At 44.4% G+C, this 23,207-nt stretch overlaps 1 protein-coding gene across 2 annotated transcripts in view; it reads left to right on the top strand.

The window, feature by feature from the left end:
* The window catches only part of LOC138661496 (butyrophilin subfamily 1 member A1-like), a 42,808-nt gene extending 20,341 nt beyond the window's left edge, over positions 1-22,467 (top strand). The window contains exons 3-8 of one of the 2 annotated variants that reach the window (XM_069746216.1): positions 7,908-8,183; positions 10,826-10,942; positions 11,594-11,626; positions 14,599-14,619; positions 16,489-16,515; positions 18,833-22,467. In XM_069746216.1, the coding sequence (XP_069602317.1) occupies positions 7,908-8,183; positions 10,826-10,942; positions 11,594-11,626; positions 14,599-14,619; positions 16,489-16,515; positions 18,833-19,428 (1,070 nt within the window). In that variant the 3' untranslated portion in view covers positions 19,429-22,467. The remainder of the gene's footprint in view (positions 1-7,907; positions 8,184-10,825; positions 10,943-11,593; positions 11,627-14,598; positions 14,620-16,488; positions 16,516-18,832) is intronic. The other variant, XM_069746217.1, reaches the window with a different exon arrangement.
* Positions 22,468-23,207: the final 740 nt, after the last annotated feature.

The following is a 23,207-nucleotide window of genomic DNA, read 5'->3' as shown; positions in this document are numbered from 1 at the left end:
CTAGGTTCAAGTCCCTAAATTCTGCGGCATGATCAGTAGGGTGAAAGACCTTCATGACAACAGCACTATTGGAGGCAATTTTATGCAATCTTAAATGAGCTTTAGAAAGCATACCTTGTGTCCGTTTGAGCAGATCTGTGGCTTCTTCCGCCGTGGGCAGGGATTTAAGACCATCGTCCACGTAGAAGTCCTTTTCAACGAACTGTTGGGCATCCTTCCCGAACTCTGCTGCACCATCGGAGGCGGTCCTACGTAGGCAGGTAGCGACTGCAGAAGGACTGTTTCCGAAAACGTGCACCTTCATGCGGTATTCGATCATTTCCTTGTTGGTGTCGTTGTCTCGGTGCCATAGAAAACGGAGATAATTTCTGTGATCTTGTTGCACGATGAAACAATGGAACATTTGTTCGATGTCGGCGGTAATGGCGACCGGTTCCTTTCTGAATCTCATGAGCACTCCAACCAGGTTGTTAGTCAGGTTCGGACCAGTGAGGAGAACGTCATTCAGAGATACGCCGTCATGTTTGGCGCTTGAATCGAACACCACCCTGATTTGTTTCGGCTTTCTTGGATGATACACTCCAAAGGAAGGTAGATACCAGCATTCTTCATCAGCTTGCAATGGTGGAGCTGGCTCTGCGTGATCATTGCGAAATATCTTGTCCATAAAAGCTATGAAATGTTCTTTCATTTCAGGCTTGTTCCTTAATGTTCTCTGCAGTGAGATGAATCTAGATAAGGCCTGTTCTCTGTTGTTAGGAAGCCTGGTCCTTGAAGCCTTGAAGGGTAAGGGAGCAACCCAGCGGTCAGATTCATTTTTGAAGAATCCACTGTCCATGATTTTAAGAAACTCCTTGTCTTCTATGGATAAGGCGACTTTGTTGTCATCTTTTGTTGTGTGAAACACTGTTCTCCCTAAGTCATCACCGTAGGGAGTGGGAATGATGTCAGGCTCCTGGATGCAATCAGAGAACCTCTCTTTCACTTCGTAGTGATGAAGGCATGGCTTAAAGTGAGTTGCTCGACCATTTTGGAGCACATACGTTTTACAGGCGTTGACTTCGGAAGCCTTGTGACTCCTATCCAGACATACATCGCCCACGATTACCCAGCCTAGGTCGAGTCTTTGGGCGTATGGAGCATCATCTGGGTCGTTGCATTGTTGGCGTACCTTGTGGACCTTCAGAATGTCCCTTCCGAGTAGGATTAGAATATCAGCATTCATGTCCAGAGGAGGAATTTCATTAATCAGGTGCCTCAAGTGGCGATGATGAAGTGCGGCTTCCGGAGTGGGAATCTCCTCCCTGTTATCAGGTATCTGGTCACATTCAATTAGGGTTGGCAAGGGTATATGCACGTTTCCCTTGATTGAAGAGACTATGTACCCAGAGGCTCTCCTGCCAGAAGTCTCAACACGACCAGAGCAGGTGTTGAGGATGTATGGAGTCGTTTGTCCCTTTATGTTGAAGATCTCAAAGAATTTGGGCCTTGCTAGAGATCGGTTACTTTGCTCATCTATTATGGCATACATTTTGGAGGCCTTGTCGGGTTGTCCTTCTGGATAGACCTCAATCAGACATACCTTGGCACAGCATTTAGGATCAGTCCCTTCTCCACATACCTCAGTACATGAGGAGGAAACAGCAGTTGCAGTTGGGTCAGGGACCTGTGGCTCCCCGCCATGCTTTTGAGCAGGGTTAGATGCTGCAGAAGGTTGTGAGTTGTATGGAGCTGGCGTGGGATGCATGGCTGTGACGTGTTTATCACTGCTGCATTCAGTGCACTTAATGGCGGCCTTACAGTCCTTAGCGAGGTGGTCTGAGGAGGTGCAACACTTATAACATATCCCAAGCTCCTTGAGGGTATCTTTACGCTCCTGCAAAGTCCTTGCTCTGAATCCACGGCATTCTTTAAGTGGGTGAGGCCTTTTGTGGATAGGGCACATACAGTTATTGTCCATGACTTTAGGAGCAACATTATTTGTCTTAGTGAAGGCAGGTGCAGTAAGTGGAACGTCAGTCTTTCTCACAGATACTGTGTTCCTTGAATCGCTACGTTTGGCAATGTTATCATACCTTGTAGATGATGATGATGCTGGTGGAGTAGGCTCAGTGAAGTCGAAGCTGGGATCATTCTTCTTCCGAGCTTGGTCACTGATGAACCTGGAAAAATATGAAAAGGGGGGAAAGGACACATCATGCTGCCTTTTATACCGTGAGCCGTGGTCTGCCCATTTATCCTGCATGCCGTGTGGCAACTTGGACACTATTGGATTAACGCCATGAGCAGTATCTAGGTAGCTCAGTCCTGAGAGACGTGGGTCTAATTTTGCCAATTCTATTTCCTTTAGCAGGTCGCTCAGATCTTGAAGTTTTCTATTGTCCTTGTTAGTTATCTTTGGGAAGGTTTGCAGTCTTTTAAATAAGGCACATTCTATAGCTTCTGAGCTGCCATAGGTTTGTTCCAGTCTCTCCCAGGCTGCAATAAGACCTGCATCTGAATAGTCCACATGAACTGCCCTTATTGTCTTTATGCGCTCTGCTGATTCAGGGCCTAACCAGTTAACAAGCAAATCCAGTTGTTCCTTGCCGGTGAGATTAAGGTCTTGGATCACTGCTTGAAAGGTGGATTTCCAGGCTCTATAATTCTCAGCACGATCATCAAACTTTGAGAGACTAATGTTTATTAACTCCCGGCGAATCATGTATCTGGCGAAGTCAGACATATCCGATCTCCCGGTCATTGTTGCAGGATGAACTTGTGGTATCCGTAGGGAATGTAAGTTCTCTGGCTTATATGACTGCGACAAATCAGGACGAAATGATGCGGCATAAGGGTTAAACTGCGGTTTAGTCTCTATAGGTTCTGCTGGCTGTGGCCTAAATTGTGAGTTAGTGCTGGAAGTTACCTTGTCGGCAGTAGGTGGCGACATTTCTTGACTTGCGGGCGCATCCGTGTTAGAAACTGGAGGTGGTGCTGGTGCAGATGTTAGATGTCTTAGCACGTAGTCAGAGGTGCGATCAGCTGAGTCCTCCATTTCTTCTGGAATAAGACAGTCCGAGTTGTCTTCTTGTCCCAATGCTTGTTCAAGGACCTTCAGTTTAGCAAGGGCTGTTGCTTCTTCCCTTTCTGCTTGGAGTATTTTTAATTTCCTTTGAGCTTCCATCTCATTTCTTTGAGCTTCCACTTCCACTTCAGCCTCCCTTTTAGCAAAGGAGCTTTTTACTCTAGCTTCCTCTGCAGCTGCACGGATCTCCAGTAGCTTGTCGGACAATGTTGACTTCCTGGAATGAGATGATCTGGAAGACCGAGCTGTGATTTTGGTCGATGTTGTGCGATGTGACCTAACCTCTTGGAGGTGAGCGATGCGGAGTTCTGCTTTATCCTGGGCATCTCGCACTAATGAGGTCTTTTCTTGGAGAAGAGTTTCCCTTTCAGTTACTTCTGCTGGGGCATCTTCCATGTCACAGTTACTCAGGAATGTGATGAACTTTGCAGACAGTCTCTGGTAGCGATCATAGGCGGCAGATAAACTCTTCAATGTGGCGGTTAAACCTGCAGCGTCACTGTGGTAACGTGGAAGAGCTGCTAAATAGTGATCAACTCTGCCCCATAAATGTTCTAGGTTATCATGGAACTCGTCTCTAGTAGTCTCAAAGTTCTCTCTGGCCTTTTGTGTCGGCTTGGTTACACGTTTGGGTCGTACGTCCTGCTCTGCAGTAAGTGTGGACTCTGCTCCTGCAGCATCTATGGTGTCGGGAACCTGATGTGCTTCACTTGCAGATGGGTCCACGGTGCCCTTTGTGGACATGTTTTAGATAAGATGGCGGACAGTTAAGACTTGCTAGCAGACAATGCATATGCACGCAGACACTGTAGACTTAGGTCTCTTGTTACTATTCTGCCACCGATATACGTGGATGAGATGTGTCTGAGGGATGTGATCACAAATCGCTATATAAGCAATGGCAGGTAGCGTTACTCGCCAACCTGTGCCGCCAGTCTCTATCAGCCGCGCGTGGTGATCCGGAAGGATGATGCAGTGATACATTCAACAGGTTTATTTACAGTACCTTGGTGAGAGTGAGGACTGTAGGTTAGAGCTGTTACAGAATCACCAGACAGAGATAATAGAAGCTTCAGGTTAGAGGTAACAAGAGAATCCTTTCTCCAGCTCTGCAGCACATGTGGGATCCAAGATGGCACGGAGTACAAAACAGGAAGAGAAGGAAAAAGATAGGAGGAGCTAAAGACAGAAAGGTGTTGTGGGAAAATTCCATAACAAATATTACAGTGATATAGCAAACGGCCAGTAGATGGCAGCAAAGTATAACAAATTATAGAACCAGGCTTATTAGCACTACATAATGTCCATGTATGGCTGAAAGTCTATCATAATAAACTGAGCAGCACACTGTATACATAGCTGGGTGTACTGGAGCAATGTGTAGACTGTAGATATAACCGGGTGTAGTGGAGCAGTGTGTAGACTGTAGATATAGCCCGGTGTAGTGGAGCAGTGTGTAGACTGTATACATAGCCGGGTGTAGTGGAGCAGTGTGTAGACTCTAGATATAACCGGGTGTAGTGGAGCAGTGTGTAGACTGTCGATGTAGCCGGGTGTAGTGGAGCAGTGTGTAGACTATAGATGGAGCCGGGTGTAGTGGAGCAGTGTGTAGACTATAGATATAGCCGGGTGTAGTGAAGCAGTGTGTAGACTCTAGATATAACCGGGTGTAGTGGAGCAGTGTGTAGACTGTCGATGTAGCCGGGTGTAGTGGAGCAGTGTGTAGACTATAGATGGAGCCGGGTGTAGTGGAGCAGTGTGTAGACTATAGATATAGCCCGGTGTAGTGGAGCAGTGTGTAGACTGTATACATAGCCGGGTGTAGTGGAGCAGTGTGTAGACTCTAGATATAACCGGGTGTAGTGGAGCAGTGTGTAGACTGTCGATGTAGCCGGGTGTAGTGGAGCAGTGTGTAGACTATAGATGGAGCCGGGTGTAGTGGAGCAGTGTGTAGACTATAGATATAGCCGGGTGTAGTGAAGCAGTGTGTAGACTGTAGGTGTAGCTGGGTGTAGTGGAGCAGTGTGTACACTATAGATGTTCCTGGGTGTAATGGAGCAGTGTGTAGACTGTCGATGTAGCCGGGTGTAGTGGAGCAGTGTGTAGACTATAGATATAGCCGGGTGTAGTGGAGCAGTGTGTAGACTGTAGATGCATCTGGGTGTAGTGGAGCAGTGTGTACACTATAGATGTTCCTGGGTGTAATGGAGCAGTGTGTAGACTGTCGATGTAGCCGGGTGTAGTGGAGCAGTGTGTAGACTGTCGATGTAGCTGGGTGTAGTGGAGCAGTGTGTAGACTATAGATATAGCCGGGTGTAGTGGAGCAGTGTGTAGACTGTAGATGCATCTGGGTGTAGTGGAGCAGTGTGTACACTATAGATGTTCCTGGGTGTAATGGAGCAGTGTGTAGACTGTCGATGTAGCCGGGTGTACTGGAGCAGTGGGTACACTGTACATATAGTCGGGTGTAGTGGGGCAGTGTGTAGACTGTAGATGGAGCCGGGTGTAGTGGAGCAGTGAGCAGACTGTAAATATAACTGGGTGTAGTGGAGCAGTGTGTAGTCTGTATATATAGCCAGGTATAGTGGAGCAGTGTGTAGACTGTAGGTGTAGCTGGGTGTAGTGGAGCAAGTGTAGACTGTAGATATAGCTGGATGTAAGTGGAGCAGTGTGTAGACTGTAGATGCATCTGGGTGTAGTGGAGCAGTGTGTACACTGTAGATGTTCCTGGGTGTAATGGAGCAGTGTGTAGACTCTAGATATACCCGGGTGTAGTGGAGCAGTGTGTAGACTGTAGATGGAGCCGGGTGTAGTGGAGCAGTGAGCAGACTGTAAATATAACTGGGTGTAGTAGAGCAGTGTGTAGACTCTAGATATAACAGGGTGTAGTGGAGCAGTGTGTAGACTGTCGATGTAGCCGGGTGTAGTGGAGCAGTGTGTAGACTATAGATATAGCCGGGTGTAGTGGAGCAGTGTGTAGACTGTAGATATAGCCGGGTGTACTGGAGCAGTGGGTACACTGTACATATAGTCGGGTGTAGTGGAGCACTGTGTAGACTACAGATATACCCGGGTGTAGTGGAGCAGTGTGTAGACTGTCGATGTAGCCGGGTGTAGTGGAGCAGTGTGTAGACTGTAGATATAGCCGGGTGTAGTGGAGCAGTGAGCAGACTGTAAATATAACTGGGTGTAGTAGAGCAGTGTGTAGACTGTAGATATAGCCGGGTGTAGTGGAGCAGTGAGCAGACTGTAAATATAACTGGGTGTAGTAGAGCAGTGTGTAGACTCTAGATATAACAGGGTGTACTGGAGCAGTGTGTAGACTGTCGATGTAGCCGGGTGTAGTGGAGCAGTGTGTAGATTATAGATATAGCCGGGTGTAGTGGAGCAGTGTGTAGACTGTAGATGTAGCCGGGTGGAGTAGAGCAGTGTGTAGACTGTAGATATTCCTGGGTGCAGTGGAGCAGTGTGTAGGCTGTAAATATTCCTGGGTGCAGTGGAGCAGTGTGTAGACTGTAGATGTGCCTGGGTGTAGTGGAGCAGTCTGTAGACTGTAGATGTAGCCGGGTGTAGTGGAGCAGTGTGTAGAGTGTAGATGTAGCAGGGTGTAGTGGAGCAGTGTGTAGAGTGTAGATGTAGCAGGGTGTAGTGGAGCAGTGTGTAGAGTGTAGATGTAGCAGGGTGTAGTGGAGCAGTCTGTAGACTGTAGATGTTCCTTGGTGTAGTGGAGCAGTCTATAGACTGTAGATGTTCCTTGGTGTAGTGGAGCAGTCTGTAGATTGTAGATGCATTCGGGTGTAGTGGAACACTGTGTAGACTGTAGATGCTCCTGGGTGTAGTGGAGCAGTCTGTAGACTGTAGATGTTCCTTGGTGTAGTGGAGCAGTCTATAGACTGTAGATGTTCCTTGGTGTAGTGGAGCAGTCTGTAGATTGTAGATGTATTCGGGTGTAGTGGAACACTGTGTAGACTGTAGATGCTCCTGGGTGTAGTGGAGCAGTGTGTAGACTGTAGTTATAGCGGGGAGTAGTGGAACAATGTGTAGACTGTAGATGTAGCAGGGTGTAGTGGAGCAGTCTGTAGACTGTAGATGTTCCTTGGTGTAGTGGAGCAGTCTATAGACTGTAGATGTTCCTTGGTGTAGTGGAGCAGTCTGTAGATTGTAGATGTATTCGGGTGTAGTGGAACACTGTGTAGACTGTAGATGCTCCTGGGTGTAGTGGAGCAGTGTGTAGACTGTAGTTATAGCGGGGAGTAGTGGAACAATGTGTAGACTGTAGATGTAGCAGGGTGTAGTGGAGCAGTCTGTAGACTGTAGATGTTCCTTGGTGTAGTGGAGCAGTCTATAGACTGTAGATGTTCCTTGGTGTAGTGGAGCAGTCTGTAGATTGTAGATGTATTCGGGTGTAGTGGAACACTGTGTAGACTGTAGATGCTCCTGGGTGTAGTGGAGCAGTCTGTAGACTGTAGATGTTCCTTGGTGTAGTGGAGCAGTCTATAGACTGTAGATGTTCCTTGGTGTAGTGGAGCAGTCTGTAGATTGTAGATGTATTCGGGTGTAGTGGAACACTGTGTAGACTGTAGATGCTCCTGGGTGTAGTGGAGCAGTGTGTAGACTGTAGTTATAGCGGGGAGTAGTGGAGCAATGTGTAGACTGTAGATGTAGCCGGGTGTAGTGGAACACTGTGTAGACTGTAGATGTTCCTTGGTAGAGTGGAGCAGTGTGTAGACTGTAGTTGTAGCTGGGAGTAGTGGAGCAGTGTGTCGACTGGTAGATATATGGACGATGTATAAATAAATGACCACACAAAACCTTCACTGATGTGAATTTCCTCTCCTAGGGTCAGGGTCTCCTCCGCTTATAGCTGTTGCTCTCCAGGACAGCGCTGTGGTTGTCTCCTGTTCTTCTGATGGTTGGTTTCCAAAACCCACAATCTTCTGGAAAAAGGAAAATGGAGACCTGGATCCAACTGATATAGAAACCAATACTGACATGGGTGAACTGATCCGTGTGAAGAGCCGTATTCTTCTGAACGGCTCCTCGGAGGGACAAGTCTACTGTGGCTTGAGACACCCAGTAACTGGGAAAGAGACCGGCTTATATGTGAAAGTTTCAGGTTTGTGACCCCCCAAGAATACAAAAATTCCCAATGTATGTGCCCCCTACCTGTTTTTCTGCTTTTTTTTTATAGGTCTTCATTAGATGTTATCACCAGATTTTCCAGAATGTTGAAGCCGACCAGATTAGCAATGATTCATCCAGGCAGATCTATCATTCAGATTTCGGGAAAACCAGAGTGACAACTTATGTATGCGCTGTCATGGCTGCCGTACCGGTTGTCACTCCCAATAATACGATACGATGCGATACGATATACTTTATTGATCCCGTGGGAAATTATGGTATCACAGCAGCACAACTTAAATCATAAAAATCATAAAGGAATTACATAGTTGACATGACAGTGGAGTTGACAGAAGAACATTATACATTAGAATAGGACATACACAACGAGTGAACTGAAATGTAGAGAAATAAGTAGACTTTCACCTTGGTGGTTTAACCCTAGTGTTATTGTTGTACATCCCCATGGCAGTTGGTACAAACGATTTCCTATATTTTTCCTTCTTACACCTCAGAAGTATTAGCCGGTTACTGAAGGTGCTCTTCTGTCTCATGAATAGCTCATATAATGGATGTGCATTATTGTTCATAATCGCCATACACTTTCTCAGAGTTCTTTTCTCCACTACCTCCCCAAAAGAGTCCAGATTACAGCCCACAGCAGAACTTGCCTTCTTAATAAGCTTATTCAGCTTATTAGCATCAGAGGCCCGCACACTACTACCCCAGCACGTGATTGCAAAAAAGATGGCACTTGCCACCACAGATTGGTAGAACATTTCTAACATTTTGCTGCACACATTAAAAGACCTCAGTTTCCTTAGGAAATACAATCTGCTCATCCCCTTCTTATAGACAAACTCTGAGTGGCATCTCCAGTCCAGTTTGCTATCCAAATGGACCCCCAAATATTTGTAACTCTCCACCTGCTCGACCTCCTGACCAGCAATAGTGCTCGGTAAGCATTCCAACTTTATCCTGCTATAGTTGGCCACCAACTCCTTAGTTTTCTTAACATTTAGTTGTAGATAGTTACCATTGCACCAATCCACGAAATTCGACACCACCCTTCTATATTCCTCATCCCCCTGATCTCCCCTAATGCATCCCACAACCACAGAGTCATCCGAAAATTTTTGAAGGTGGCAAAGTTCAGATTTATACTGAAAGTCTGAAGTATACAGTGTGAATAGAAAGGGTGCAAGCACCGTTCCCTGGGGGGCACCTACACTGCTCAATAATCTGCTTGACACCACTGCTCCCATCTGTACCAACTGTGGCCGATTTGATAGGTAGTCAGTTATCCAATTTCTCATCCCCTCCTCAACCTTCATATCAGTCATCTTTTTGTGTAGTAAAAGTGGCTGCAGGGAGTTAAATGCACTCGAGAAATCGAAGAACATCGCTCGCACCGTGGTTCCGTCAGACTCCAGAAATGAATGTACCCTATGTAACAGAGAAAGAATAGCATCATCCACCCCCAATCTATGTCGGTAGGCAAACTGAAGGGGATCGATAAAAGCATTGACCCTCGGTCTTAAGTGAGCAAGCACTACTCTTTCCAAGGCCTTCATAGCGTGAGATGTTAAGGCTACAGGACGATAGTCATTTAGGGTTACAGGAGAAGAAGTCTTGGGTACCGGCACCAGACGGGAAGTTTTCCATAACACCGGTACCCTCTGTGTTTGTAGACTTCCATTAAATAGGCGCGTAAAGACAGTACACAGCTGGTCTGCACAAACTAAGGACACGTGAGCTGAGTCCATCAGGTCCTGCAGCTTTACCAATGTTAAGTGACTTAAACTGCCTCCTCACATCATTTTCGGATACTCTAAATTTAGTCTGCTCCTCCTCCAATATCGATGTTGCAGAATTTGCACCCAGTTCCCATCCACTATCAGTTGGCATTACACATGTACTGCTGAATCTATTGAAATACTCATTCATCTCATTAGCCTTGTCCATTGTTCCTCCATCATTTTCAGGCCTCAGCTTAAGCCCAGTCAGTAATTTCATTCCTGACCAAACCTCCCTGGTATTATTGTGGGACAGTTTCTTTTCAAGTTTAATTCTGATGGCTTCCTGGGCCTCCTTTATTTTATGCTCTAATAGTTCATAAAATCATTATTTTATGATCTAATAGTAGATCATTGGATGCTTTTAGGTACAAATTTGCTTTAAAGAGAGGGGATCAGCATATTGTGCTCCTCTACTGCCCCAGATTGTCTGTAGGACTCCCAGATTAAAGGAAGCCTCCCACACACCAAGTAGAGGGACTGTTGGAGCCACCAGTGGAGGAAACTGCTGCACATGGGTGATACTGATCACACTGTATACAGTTGTGTGCTGTGAGCTCCCCCTAGTGGTGGATGCAATCAGGCAGCATTTTGATACTTTGGGGGGCACTCTATAGGAAGCATATTCAGTAAGGGAACTTTACTGGCTCTGTAACTTGCATCATTCTGCCTTCAGATGGAGGAACTTTGATGATCATTGTGGGGGTGGGACCTATAATGGGGGGGGCAAAGTTTTCAAAAAAGTAAAAAGTTCTCGACTAATTCTGAATAAGGCGTAGCTTGTACTTACCAGTCATTATTAGTATATTTATCACTGTTGTATGCTTTTGTCATGCAGATGCCATATTTCCCCGCACCTCGCCCTGGGCGATCCTCTTCTGGTTACTCTTGATGGTCACTATTGCCGTTTCCGCAGTGATGGCTTGGCTTCTCTACTCAAAACAAAAAAGGAGCGGTAAAGTAGAAGCAGAATATTATTGTGTGAATACGTTCGCCAAACTTTAATGTGTAGTCCAACATATCTGCTGCAGTACCACTTCTTACCACTTTGGACGGCATGTTTTATCATAGACGCCAATACAAGAGCGCCCCCCCCCAAGCATTTTTTTTTTAAACCCAATAAATTTCACATAAAGGATCACACAGAAATGGCAAGAACATAAACTAATAATGTGATATTTGTGTCGGTAATCCTGTGTTTTATTTTACTTCATAGTAGTCTATCCAATAATTCATTCTACAATGCTGGCTGGTAATTGTAGGAGTGCTTAGTTTCCCTGCTGTTACAGTAAAGAATCCGTGTATTTATTATACCACCATCTGCTGCAGGATTTCTGCTTCCATACAGCATGCAATTAATATCGCCACATAATGGTTATATAGAAATAACCCTGCCGTAGATGTCACAATGCACGATGTTGTCATCCATTTCCGCCCGTTCATAACCATAGGGGAAATATTCCGGCTGCTCCTAAAAGTCCAATGTTCAGGTTCCTCCTAGAAAAGGAGGTCGGGTCAGAAGCCCAATCTTCTCCCCTGTAAACTATTCAATTGTTCTAGAATAAATCACTTCTAAAAATGGAATTCTTTCCTTTTGTAATTGCAGAAATGCGGCTGAAGGAGAAGGACGTCCATATTGGTGAGTTCTCCTCCGTCCTGCGCTCAGTCATCACCAGATCTGATGGCCGTGACTGCGTTGTGCAGGGTTTACAATGCGGAGGGTCTGCACGATTGGGGTCCACAGAGGCTCCTAGGGGCCCACGGGACCCCTGTCATAAGACTGGCTCAGCAGTGTTGGTGCCGCATGGCTGTGGTCCTCAGTATCTGACATTCCTATTACCCTCCCGCCTCCGGATCCCACCTGATCAGTCCCTCTGTTATCGTAACCAACGTTTACTGGAAACTGTTTTGACCGGTTCTATCATGTGCACGAAAAAATCAAGAAAAACCAGAATCAAGTTCAACCTGACAAACTGATCCTGAGTTATATGCGGCATTATACTCCAGAGCTGCACTCACTATTCTGATGGTGCAGTCACTGTGTACATACATTACATCACTGATCCTGAGTTACCTCCTGTATTATACTCCAGAGCTGCACTCACTATTCTGATGGTGCAATCACTGTGTACATACATTACATTACTGATCCTGAGTTACCTCCTGTATTATACTCCAGAGCTGCACTCACTATTCTGATGGTGCAATCACTGTGTACATACATTACATTACTGATCCTGAGTTACATCCTGTATTATACTCCAGAGCTGCACTCACTATTCTGCTGGTGCAGTCACTGTGTACATACATTATATTACTGATCCTGAGTTACATCCTGTATTATACTCCAGAGCTGCACTCACTATTCTGCTGGTGCAGTCACTGTGTACATACATTACATTACTGATCCTGAGTTACATCCTGTATTATACTCCAGAGCTGCACTCACTATTCTGCTGGTGCAGTCACTGTGTACATACATTACATTACTGATCCTGAGTTACATCCTGTATTATACCCTAGAGCTGTACTCACTATTCTGCTGGTGCAGTCACTGTGTACATACATTACTGATCCTGAGTTACCTCCTGTATCCAGAGCTGCGCTCACTATTCTGCTGACCTTATTTGTGTCTCTCTGTAGGTGACACACTAATCTTGTGAAGTTTTGTTTCTTTCCTGCGTAGCTTTGTGGTTATTACTGAGCACCTGCAGGACGCCGCAGCACTCGCCGGATATATTGTTCTCACGTCTCTCAGTATCTGAACATTTGACAGTAATTGTAAATTACACCATAAATTCCACTCCGCGTCCTACTGACACTAGACTGAAAATGACGGATATAACACCGGCTCCTCGACACATTGCAGAGAAGGGGCTTTATGGTGTCTCAGCTTTAATCGCAGCACATTTCATGGTTTTTATGTTTCCATATACTTTGCTTCCATTCCTTACAGCTGCCGTGGTCTCTGCGCGGCTCGTCCTGTGTACACAGCCCTCCCGTATAACGGGTCCTGCACCTGCACACATTCAGACACTTTAGTTGATTCTTTGCGTCTTAATATGAAAACTTCTGCACACGAGTGTCCCTCATGTCTGTCCGGGCCAATCATGCTCCAGCACTGCAGTACTGCACACAACCTGCGGGAGTGCTGTTTTGGGAAGATAACAGCTATATTTTTCTAACCTTGATGTTTCCTATCAAACCAAAAGTGGAGATTTAGAGGTGGCAAAAATTGGTTTTGTATCAATTAGATAATATAGGACGAGCAGCTGCAGATACTGGGTGATAAATGGAGGTAGTGGAACCTCATTTTCTAGTTTTACTGGCTGAGTTGCCTTTTACAGAAGTGACTCTCTTCATCTTCTAATCCTAGTAATCTTCTTGTGTTGTTTGTTTACAACTGTCCCCCTTCGTTCTACATTGTGCCTTACATGTTTTTACTTGTGCTCGGCACGCGACACATGGTCCTCCACCATTTAATTCCTTGACTTGACCTGGAGGACCTCTTTGTAGAATGAAGCTGCCCATGGGCTCAAGCCCCAATGATAAATGTAGATGAATATGACATACATAGCTGTGTTTAGCCTCGTTTTGGGTGGTCATTAATGCTTAATAAAGGGGAGGTCTTTAATTGCTAGGTGGGCAGGGTTTTCCTACCGGGAACCCTTTTAAGAGATTACCCCATGAAGATAAAACTTCTCCATCGTAGAGAGTGGTTCCAAGATGGCTTCCCATCTGGCAGACTCGATCCGTCAATGGACACCAATTCATGCAATACTAAATGTTCCCTGTAGTGGCCGTGCTAAGCAAATGTCTGGTCGGATCGCCGTGATGGCTCCAATCTTAACGGGTTTGTCTCTGGTTAAGGCTATATTGATCAATTCTTTTGTGTCAAGTCCTTCAGAGGACATTTAGATGAAGGCCAGACCAGAATGGAAAACCCCTTTAAGTCAGATCATCGGCAGCTACTTGGGAAGAGTTTATTTATAATGTCCTGTCTTGTACATGAGTTTCAGATTCCTTTTTTTCTGCCATTGTCTGTTTTGACTATACCACCCAAAGGATAGTAATTAGTATATTTAAACAATAATTGGGGTCATAACGTGAAGACATCAGAGATTCTCGTTGGGGAAGATGGATGAAGCCATTGCCTTTATGGGGACTATTTCCTTTGCACAATCTCACTTGCATCCATAATAATCTGATTATACCACATCTTGATGATAATGAAGTGTAAATGTTCCCTACAGCACCTCCACGGGTGAAATAAGGCATTACACTATCAATAGGATGTCCTTGTAATGCAGGGATGTGTCGGGTCCTCCAGAATTGCTCTGTGTTCTGGTGAATGGCTGAGGGTCCTTATTAATGGAACCCTTTATTGACTATTAGCTAATATATAAGAAGCAGAACACATCACGATATCTTCAAGGGATCGGCGGTGCGAGCACATATTAGTGGGCAGAGTCACAATAGTGAAAGATATTGTGACCATGGTGGGAACGGGGCATGGCCGACACGGCTCACCCTTACTCTGCTGGAAGCTTCATGTTCTCCTTGCATCATACATTGTTCATCTGAGATATTTTTCTTTTGTTTTATTAACAGAGCAGCTCAAGTGGGAAGTTGGTGAGTGTCCCTGCTTTTTATTTCATGTCCCCTCCACACAGCCCCCGTCAGTCCCAATCACAAAAAAATAAAATAGAAAGATGTGTAAGCTTTAGCAACTATTATATATCTATCTAAAATAAAAAAAATAAAATAAACTGATTGACTATTAATCCTACCATTTTGTGCTTACAGCTCCTATGCAGGCTAATGTGTCTGCATGGTTACAGACTACAAACAAACCTATGTAGTCTGATCTTGCAGTCACTTAAGGTACCGTCACACATAACGATATCGTTAACGATATCGTTGCTTTTTGTGACGTAGCAACGATATCGTTAAGGAAATCGTTATGTGTGACAGCGACCAAGGATTAGGCCCCTGCTGGGAGATCGTTGGTCGCTGACGAAAGTCCAAAACTTTATTTCGTCGCTGGACTCCCTGCTGACATCGCTGAATCGGCGTGTGTGACGCCGATCCAGCGATGTCTTCACTGGTAACCAGGGTAAACATCGGGTTACTAAGCGCAGGGCCGCGCTTAGTAACCCGATGTTTACGCTGGTTACCAGCGTAAACGTTAAAAAAACAAACACTACATACTTACCTTCAGCTGTCTGTCCCCGGCGCTGTGCTTCTCTGCACTCCTCCTGCATCCTGTGTCAGCGCCGGCCAGCCGGAAAGCACAGTGGTGACGTCACCGCTCTGCTTTCCGGCTGGCCGGCGCTGACAGTGCAGAGGAAAGCATAGCGCCGGAGGACAGACACGGAATGTAAGTATGTAGTGTTTGTTTTTTTAACGTTTACGCTGGTAACCAGGGTAAACATCGGGTTACTAAGCGTGGCCCTGCGCTTAGTAACCCGATGTTTACCCTGGTTACCGGGGACCTCGGGATCATTGGTCGCTGGAGAGCTGTCTGTGTGACAGCTCTCCAGCGACCAAACAGCGACGCTGCAGCGATCGACATCGTTGTCGGTATCGCTGCAGTGTCGCTGATTGTGACGGTACCTTAATTTGTCTCCAGAGTAAAAAGAGGAGGGAGAAAAGGGTGTGGAGAACACATGACAACTTTTGTAGTCTGTAGCCATGAACTCACATAGTTCACCACAGGAGTAGCGATGAGCGAGTGTACTCGTTGCTAGGGTGGTCTCCAAGTATTTATGACTGGTCGGAGATTTAGTTTTCATCGGGGCAGCTGAATGATTTACAGCTACTAGCCAGCCTGAGTACATGTGGGGGTTGACTGGTTGCTAGGGAATCCCTGCATGTAATCAAGATGACTAGTAGCTGCAAATCATCTAGCTGCCGCAAGGAAAACTAAATTACCGAGCAGCCACAAATACTCGGAGACCACCCGAGCGTGCTCTGGAAAACCCCAGCAATGAGTACACGTGCTCATCACTACACAGGAGCTGTAGACACCAAACTGTAGATTTTTAATCAAGACTATTTACAGAGTTGTTTTACTGTTTATTTTAGATAAAGTATACCTACCCTTTAAAGGGGTTATTCACCGTAAAGGAAGCAGAACAATGATGGGACACAACCTATTGTACATTTTTCAATCTCCATTATGTTTGCATTATCTAATATGAAGCTGTCCTGGAACATAATGTACGACATTGACCAATCCAATACTCTCGAGATCTCCGGGGCGGCTGCCGCTTATGCCGCTGTGATGTCACCAGTTCCTGGCGAGCCGCGTTATCATTAATTATTCCCTCAAATTGTTTACCTCCAATGTGACCTTGTCGATATATCGATCATGTTACACCTCAAGGATCCTACTCAACGTGAGAGTACAATGTCATTATTCAGCCATTAGTCAGTGTGTAGGGCAGACTCTGCAATAATGATCCTAATTCCCACCTTATCTTCGTGTTTTATTTTTAGAATGGAGAAAAGTATCCACAAAGAAAGGTAGGAGAATGTCTATACCCTTTTCTCTGTTTTTCTTTTATTTTACATTATTTATTTCTTTAGTTATCTGCATAACCTTCACTGGCCCGGATAGCCCACCAAAGTTACCCAGTCATAGGACCACCCAACGGGGACTGGCCCACCACAGTATAGGATTCTCTGGTGGGACGGACTCTGTGTCCATGATACAACTTCATATGGTCTGTTTAGATGGAGGTTGGGTCTTTAGTAGTGATGAGCGAATATACTCGTTGCTCGGGTGGTCTCCGAGTATTTGCGACTGCTCTGAGATTTTGTTTTTGTTGACTCAGCTGCATGATTTATGGCTGCTAGCCAGCCTGAGTACATGTGGGGGTTGTCTGGTTGCTAGGGAATCCCCACATGTAATCAAGCTTGCTAGCATCCATAAATCATGCAGCTGAGGCGAAGAAAACAATCTCCGAGCAGTCACAAATACTCGGAGACCACCCGAGCGTGTATAACGAGTATATTCACTCATCACTAGTCTTTAGAACTGTTTCCCTGGTGACCATAAAGGTCCCATTAGTAAAATGTTGGCCCAACTTGCTGATCTTGACAGGATTAGCTGACCTTCTAATGTATCTGGTGGCCTCGAGACTCTCCCTTGAGGCGTAACAATGGGTGTCAAGAACTTTATTTCTAGACCCTTTTGTGTTGGCCAAATGTTTCCTCCCCTTTCCATATTGGTAACTAGAGTTGAGCAAAAAGACTTTCAGGACCCTGGTTCAATGGTCAGTGGCACTGGATTAGAGCACTATGGACCTTCTCCTGCCAGACGGAATCCCTGGCTCCTCCTTTGATTAGTATGCATTAAATAAAGACGTTGGTCCGTTTCTACAAATCAGAATAGGTACCGAGCATGCCAGGAAGTAGAAGGAGGATTACAGGATTCTAGTCAGGTGCCAAAGACCACTGATGTGGCCGATGTGGTCCTTTATTGAGAACATGTGCACATTTGGAGAAACCGAGTATGTATGTGTATGGAGGATAAGGTGGACTTGGCCAAACAAGTTTACAGCTATCTTGAGAATATGGAAACCATAAATGGTGCTTCCTATTAAAGGAGGGACAGGGACGGTATGCTGTGGGCCAGAACTGAGTTTACTGTGCCCTGAAACCCATCTTCTAAACATGAGTTTCTCAGGTGCAGGATGTTGTGCTGTGAAGTTTGTGCTTTACTCACTGTTCCTTCAGGAGTACCTTCTACCTCCCTTTCCATGGGATCAGATCAGGCTGTAGCTTCAGACAAGTCAGGAGACCTTGGGTCCAGGTTAACAGGTTCAGCTTTACTGTGGAATTTGGTTACACATGACTGCAGCATACAGAATAAGACATAATCCCACTTTAGTGATGTTTCCTTTGTAACCTGGCCTGTCAGTCTTCGTCTCCTTTCTGCCCGACTAGTCCCTATCCCAACTGTCCTAGCCGGCCCCAGGGACCCTCCTCCTGGCACAACCACTCCCCTGAGGACCATAATCCTTTCCATTCTCTGTGACTCGGCCAACAGCTTCCTCACAGGGGGAACAGGGGTAAGGCTCTCAGTGCCCCTTTTGGACCTCAAGCCCAAGACTGTCGCGGCATCCAGACAAATCTCAGAATGTGTCCTCATGTTGTGGGGAAACCTGGACTGACAGCACCCGTTCAGCTCTGCCTCTTCTTGCACCTGCTACACTGTCTTGTCCAGATTTACTCTTCACTCCACTCTCCTTCACTGACTGCACTCCACTCTGAACTCGTCCTGAGTCCTAGATTCTAACTCACACTCACCTGGAAAAAACTTTTCTATAAAACCGGCCTAACCCCTCCCCAACTGTGGGCTAATCCCAAGTATATTAACTATCTAACCCTAGTGTAGTACAAGCTATATTCCTTAGTGTGGTTCCCCTAGTGTACAGACCTCCCAGGGACGGCCTTAGGCAAAACCTATAGGAGAACCGAACACACACCGGCCATAGGAATATAATAAAACCCTTTTTATCACACATATAAATATTCACACATCAACATCAGTACATCAAACATCATCATAACAACCCCCCTGTTGCTACGAAGTCTTCATCACCCCAGCCTCATCCCTACACTATCTCAGTCGTTCATACCGGGCACATGTATATCAGCATCTAAGTGCCAACATCCGGGGTGGTCTCCGGAAGCAGCTGAGCTACATTGTTTCCTTATCTCCCATAGAAGTGAACTTGGAAACAAGGATCAATCAGAGAAAACATCTTTGCAACAAATAACATATTTTTATTTCCTCATCACTAATCATCATGTCACTTTTCTAACTTCTTTTCAGAATCCATCTTCTTTGACCCTCTCACAGCTTACGCTGGTCTCATCGTCTCTCCGGACAGACGTCACATCTCAACCAGTAAAACTGTTCAAAATGTCCCTCAAAACATTGAAAGGTTTGACACTGAGCCCTGCGTACTTGGTCAGACTTCTTTCCAACATGGGACTCGTTACTGGGAGACGGAAATCCATGAGAAAACTGGAAAGTTTTGGTCCCTTGGGGTGGCTGTTGAAACCGTGAGGAGGACAGGAGGGCAAAGAGAGTGTCCGGAAAATGGGATATGGGCAATCAGAGGAACAGTGGACGGTTACTATGCTCTTTCTTCACCTCCAGAGCCTATTATTGTACGTTCTCGCACACCGAGACCACAAATACCTGGTTTACTCAATGATCAAGGAACACATGAACCTGAAAGGATAAAGAGAGTTGGCACGCTTCTAGACTATGAGAATGGAAGGATTTCATTTTATGATGTGGACACCTTTGAGCCCCTCTATACTTTCCAAGCACAATTTCCACACCCTGTGATACCATTTTATTATATTGGTCCAGGAATCTCATTTCTCAGTGTTGAACGGGAGTCCATGGACTTTAGGTGAGTTAGTACTGGTCTCAAATCCACTGGTGGAGAAACCCTTGAAGGCTGAAGTCCATAGCAGTAACCTTTTTCTTGGTGGCTCTGAAGAACCATGGGTTCCTTCCGAATATTTCCACAAATTCTTCACTGCTTGAGTATGGATATGGTTGAGTCCAGAAAAAGAGAAGTCAACTTCAATTGTTTTCCATGTCTCATGCCTTCAAATGAATCCCACTGGATTTTGTAGAACATTTTATATGACTAAACTAATATTTAAAGGATCGCTGAAAAGATTGGGACCAAAAGAAATTAGAATTGGCAAATTGTTTTAGAAGCATTTTTTTTACTTTTGTTATCCAGGTAAAATGGACCATAAAGGCCGAAGGTGAAAAAACCTGTGACATCCGTAATCTGTGCTCACTCCACTTTAGCCCCCGTCACACATAGCGAGATCGCTAGCGAGATCGCTGCTGAGTCACAAGTTTTGTGACGCAACAGCGACCTCAGTAGCGATCTCGCTATGTGTGACACGTAGCAGCGACCAGGCCCCTGCTGTGAGATCGCTGGTCGTGTCGGAATGGCCTGGACCATTTTTTGATCGTTGAGGTCCCGATGGGTAGCACACATCGCTGTGTTTGACACCTTACCAACGACCTCGTTGACAGGACGTCCCACTGAATCGTCATGAAATAGCATCGTTGTACAGGTCGCTACAGGTCGCCGCATCGCTGCTGCGTCGTTGGGGAGATCGCACTGTGTGACATCTCACCAGCGACCACATAGCGACGCAGCAACGATCCCTGACAGGTCGTATCGTTGTCGGGATCGCTTAAGCGTCGCTATGTGTGACGGTACCTTTAGAGTGCTCTTATCTACTGAGTCAACATGGACAAAGAGCAGTGAGATAAGGTGCCAGAACAAATGGAGCAATATATCTAATGTATGTCCCCTACATTGTTCCCTGGACTCCTTCCACCAGGGCTGGTCAGAAGGTCCAGCAGACAGAAAGTAACACAAAACATTTTGTAATATTATCTTACCTATTCTTTAAATTTCAATCCATGGCTATAAAGATTGACGTTTCTATCCACTGAAAGCAAACAGAAGGAATTTATTTAATTCCCCTCCTGACCAGGCGATTTTCAATTTTTGCGCTTCCTTTTTTTTTTCTTCCTCCTTCTTCCAAGAGCCATAACTTTTCTTATTTTCCCGCCTTCATTACCATATGAGGGATTGTTTTCTGCAGCACGAGTTGTAGGTTTTAATTTGACCCTTCAATTTGCCATTCAGTTTATTGAAAATCTTGTAAAAAAATCCAAATGTGTTGAAATTGCGAAAAACAATAGTTTTTTTTTGTTTTGACAATAGTCATTGTGCTCTAAAATTGACCCGCTGATACGATTCTCCAGGTCAGTACGATAACGGCAATATCAGACTTGTATTTTTTTTATTTAAGTGGTGAAAAATTATTAAAAAAAAAATCTGTTTTTGTCGCCATTTTCCAAGACCCGTATTGTTTGCAGTTGGTCACGCTGTGTGAGAACCTGTTTTTAGCATGGAAAGCCGCCGTTTTTATTTATATCAATTTTGGATATGTATGACATTTTGATTGCATTTTTGGCAAAAAAAACTAATTTCGTCATTTTTCTCTTTTCCGCATAAATTGGACTTTTACGGACACAGCCACATTAAATATGTTTATTATTTCTTTCTTTATTTTTAATGTGGGAAAAGCGGGGTGATTCGAGCCTTTATATTTTTTACATTTTTGTTTTTATATTTTTAGAAACTTTTTTCTTTACTTTCTTTTTTTTTAGTCCCACTTATATTGCAGTGTATAGAAAATTTTCAGCTCTCTTGTGAAGCTCAGCCTGTGGCTGAGCTTCATGAGAGGACCAACATTGTAACCTATTGGTTTACCGCGATTGAGTATCACTTAGTAGATGGGAGCTGGCACATGTGCACTGGCAATAAAGTTAGTGATTTAAATGACTTTTAAATCAGAGATGGACAGTGGCATATAAATAAACTACAGCGACTAGAGCAAGCTCTGGTTGCTGCAGATACAGGCTGTTACATATTGCATTTTATGGTGCAGGCTCAGCTCCTGAGCCAGCCATTTATATGGAAACCTTGCACAGGATGTACTTTTATGTCCTATGCGGAGAAGGGGTTAAACAGACCAATACATTTTTTGTCATCACTGCCTTGTCCCCCAACTTTTCACACAATGATGTGAACTTACGAGAAATTCCTCTCTAAATAGACGCAGGACCGCTATGGAGTGGCCGATGGTGCCAGAGATCATTTTTCTGCAAGGAATGAAGGACTAAATCGGTGTTATCTCGGACTGGGAGGTTTTTTTTTATTTTTCTTATCTGGCTTCATGTCCCACAATAAAGGAATAAATTAGTTGAATCTGTTGTGATCCACCGGTTCTACAAAAACTTGGAGAAAAAAGAGAACCACAACAATTCTTCCCATTTAAAATTCCGATTGTGTGCAGAAAGAAAGCTTGTTTTTCAGAGAAGATATTGATCCGGCGGTATGAATGACAGCCGTCCGCGAGGCTTCACCAGTGACTTCTGATCAATCGCTGCAGATTGGTATTGATCTTTTGAGGTGGATTATAATTGGAGCGTTTCGGGTCAAAGCTCCGGGTTCAGATCTGCTCTGTGCAATCTCACAACTACAAGGATGACCTTGACAAAAGATGAGATGTAAGTTCTCGTACAGACGGTGTTATTACTGTTTCATTGGCTTCGCTCGGGACATGAGGAATGCAGAGCGCAAAAAATGATTCACAGGTGGGATCAGGTGGGATCAGGCATGAAGAATGAAGGAAATAATCCTAAAAAATAAGGAAAGGGAATAAAAATTCAAGTTGATAAAAAATCAATAAATAACAGCTACAGTATTACCAGTGGTGCCTCCTGCTGACCAAACACATGTGCTAGATATAACTGATCATATTCATCAGTTTTATCTATATAATGCTCAAATTAAATATCCTATGTAATTTTTTTTACATTTTTCAATAAAATTTATTTTTTATATTGAACTTATGACTTTTTTTTTCTTTCTTTCTCCTCATTTTATCCAATCACAAATGTACATTTTCTTTGCCTGGTGTAAATGCCACTGTTCTTCTGCATCCAGCGTTGCGTTGCTTTTGTTTCTGAGCCTCTCTGAGATATGGCTACCACTATCCCTTGTAAAAATGTAGTCTTGTTAGTTTTGTGTTATAGTAATTATATTCTTGTACATATTCTAGCAGTATTATAGTAGTTATATTCTTGTACATAGGGGCAGTATTATAGTAGTTATATTCTTGTACATAGGAGCAGCATTATAGTAGTTATATTCTTGTACATAGGAGCAGCATTATAGTAGTTATATTCTTGTACATAGGAGCAGCATTATAGTAGTTATATTCTTGTACATAGGAGCAGCATTATAGTAGTTATATTCTTGTACATAGGAGCAGTATTATAGTAGTTATATTCTTGTACATAGGGGCAGTATTATAGTAGTTATATTCTTGTACATAAGAGCAGTATTATAGTAGTTATATTCTTGTACATAGGGGCAGTATTATAGTAGTTATATTCTTGTACATAGGAGCAGTATTATAGTAGTTATATTCTTGCACATAGGAGCAGTATTATAGTAGTTATATTCTTGTACATAAGAGCAGTATTATAGTAGTTATATTCTTGTACATAGGGGCAGTATTATAGTAGTTATATTCTTGTACATAGGAGCAGCATTATAGTAGTTATATTCTTGTACATAGGAGCA

The sequence above is a fragment of the Ranitomeya imitator genome, chromosome 2 (assembly GCF_032444005.1).
Source record: "Ranitomeya imitator isolate aRanImi1 chromosome 2, aRanImi1.pri, whole genome shotgun sequence".
Lineage (NCBI taxonomy): Eukaryota > Metazoa > Chordata > Amphibia > Anura > Dendrobatidae > Ranitomeya > Ranitomeya imitator.
Note: the sequence above shows the minus strand (reverse complement) of the source record. Positions and strands in the feature narration are given on the sequence as shown.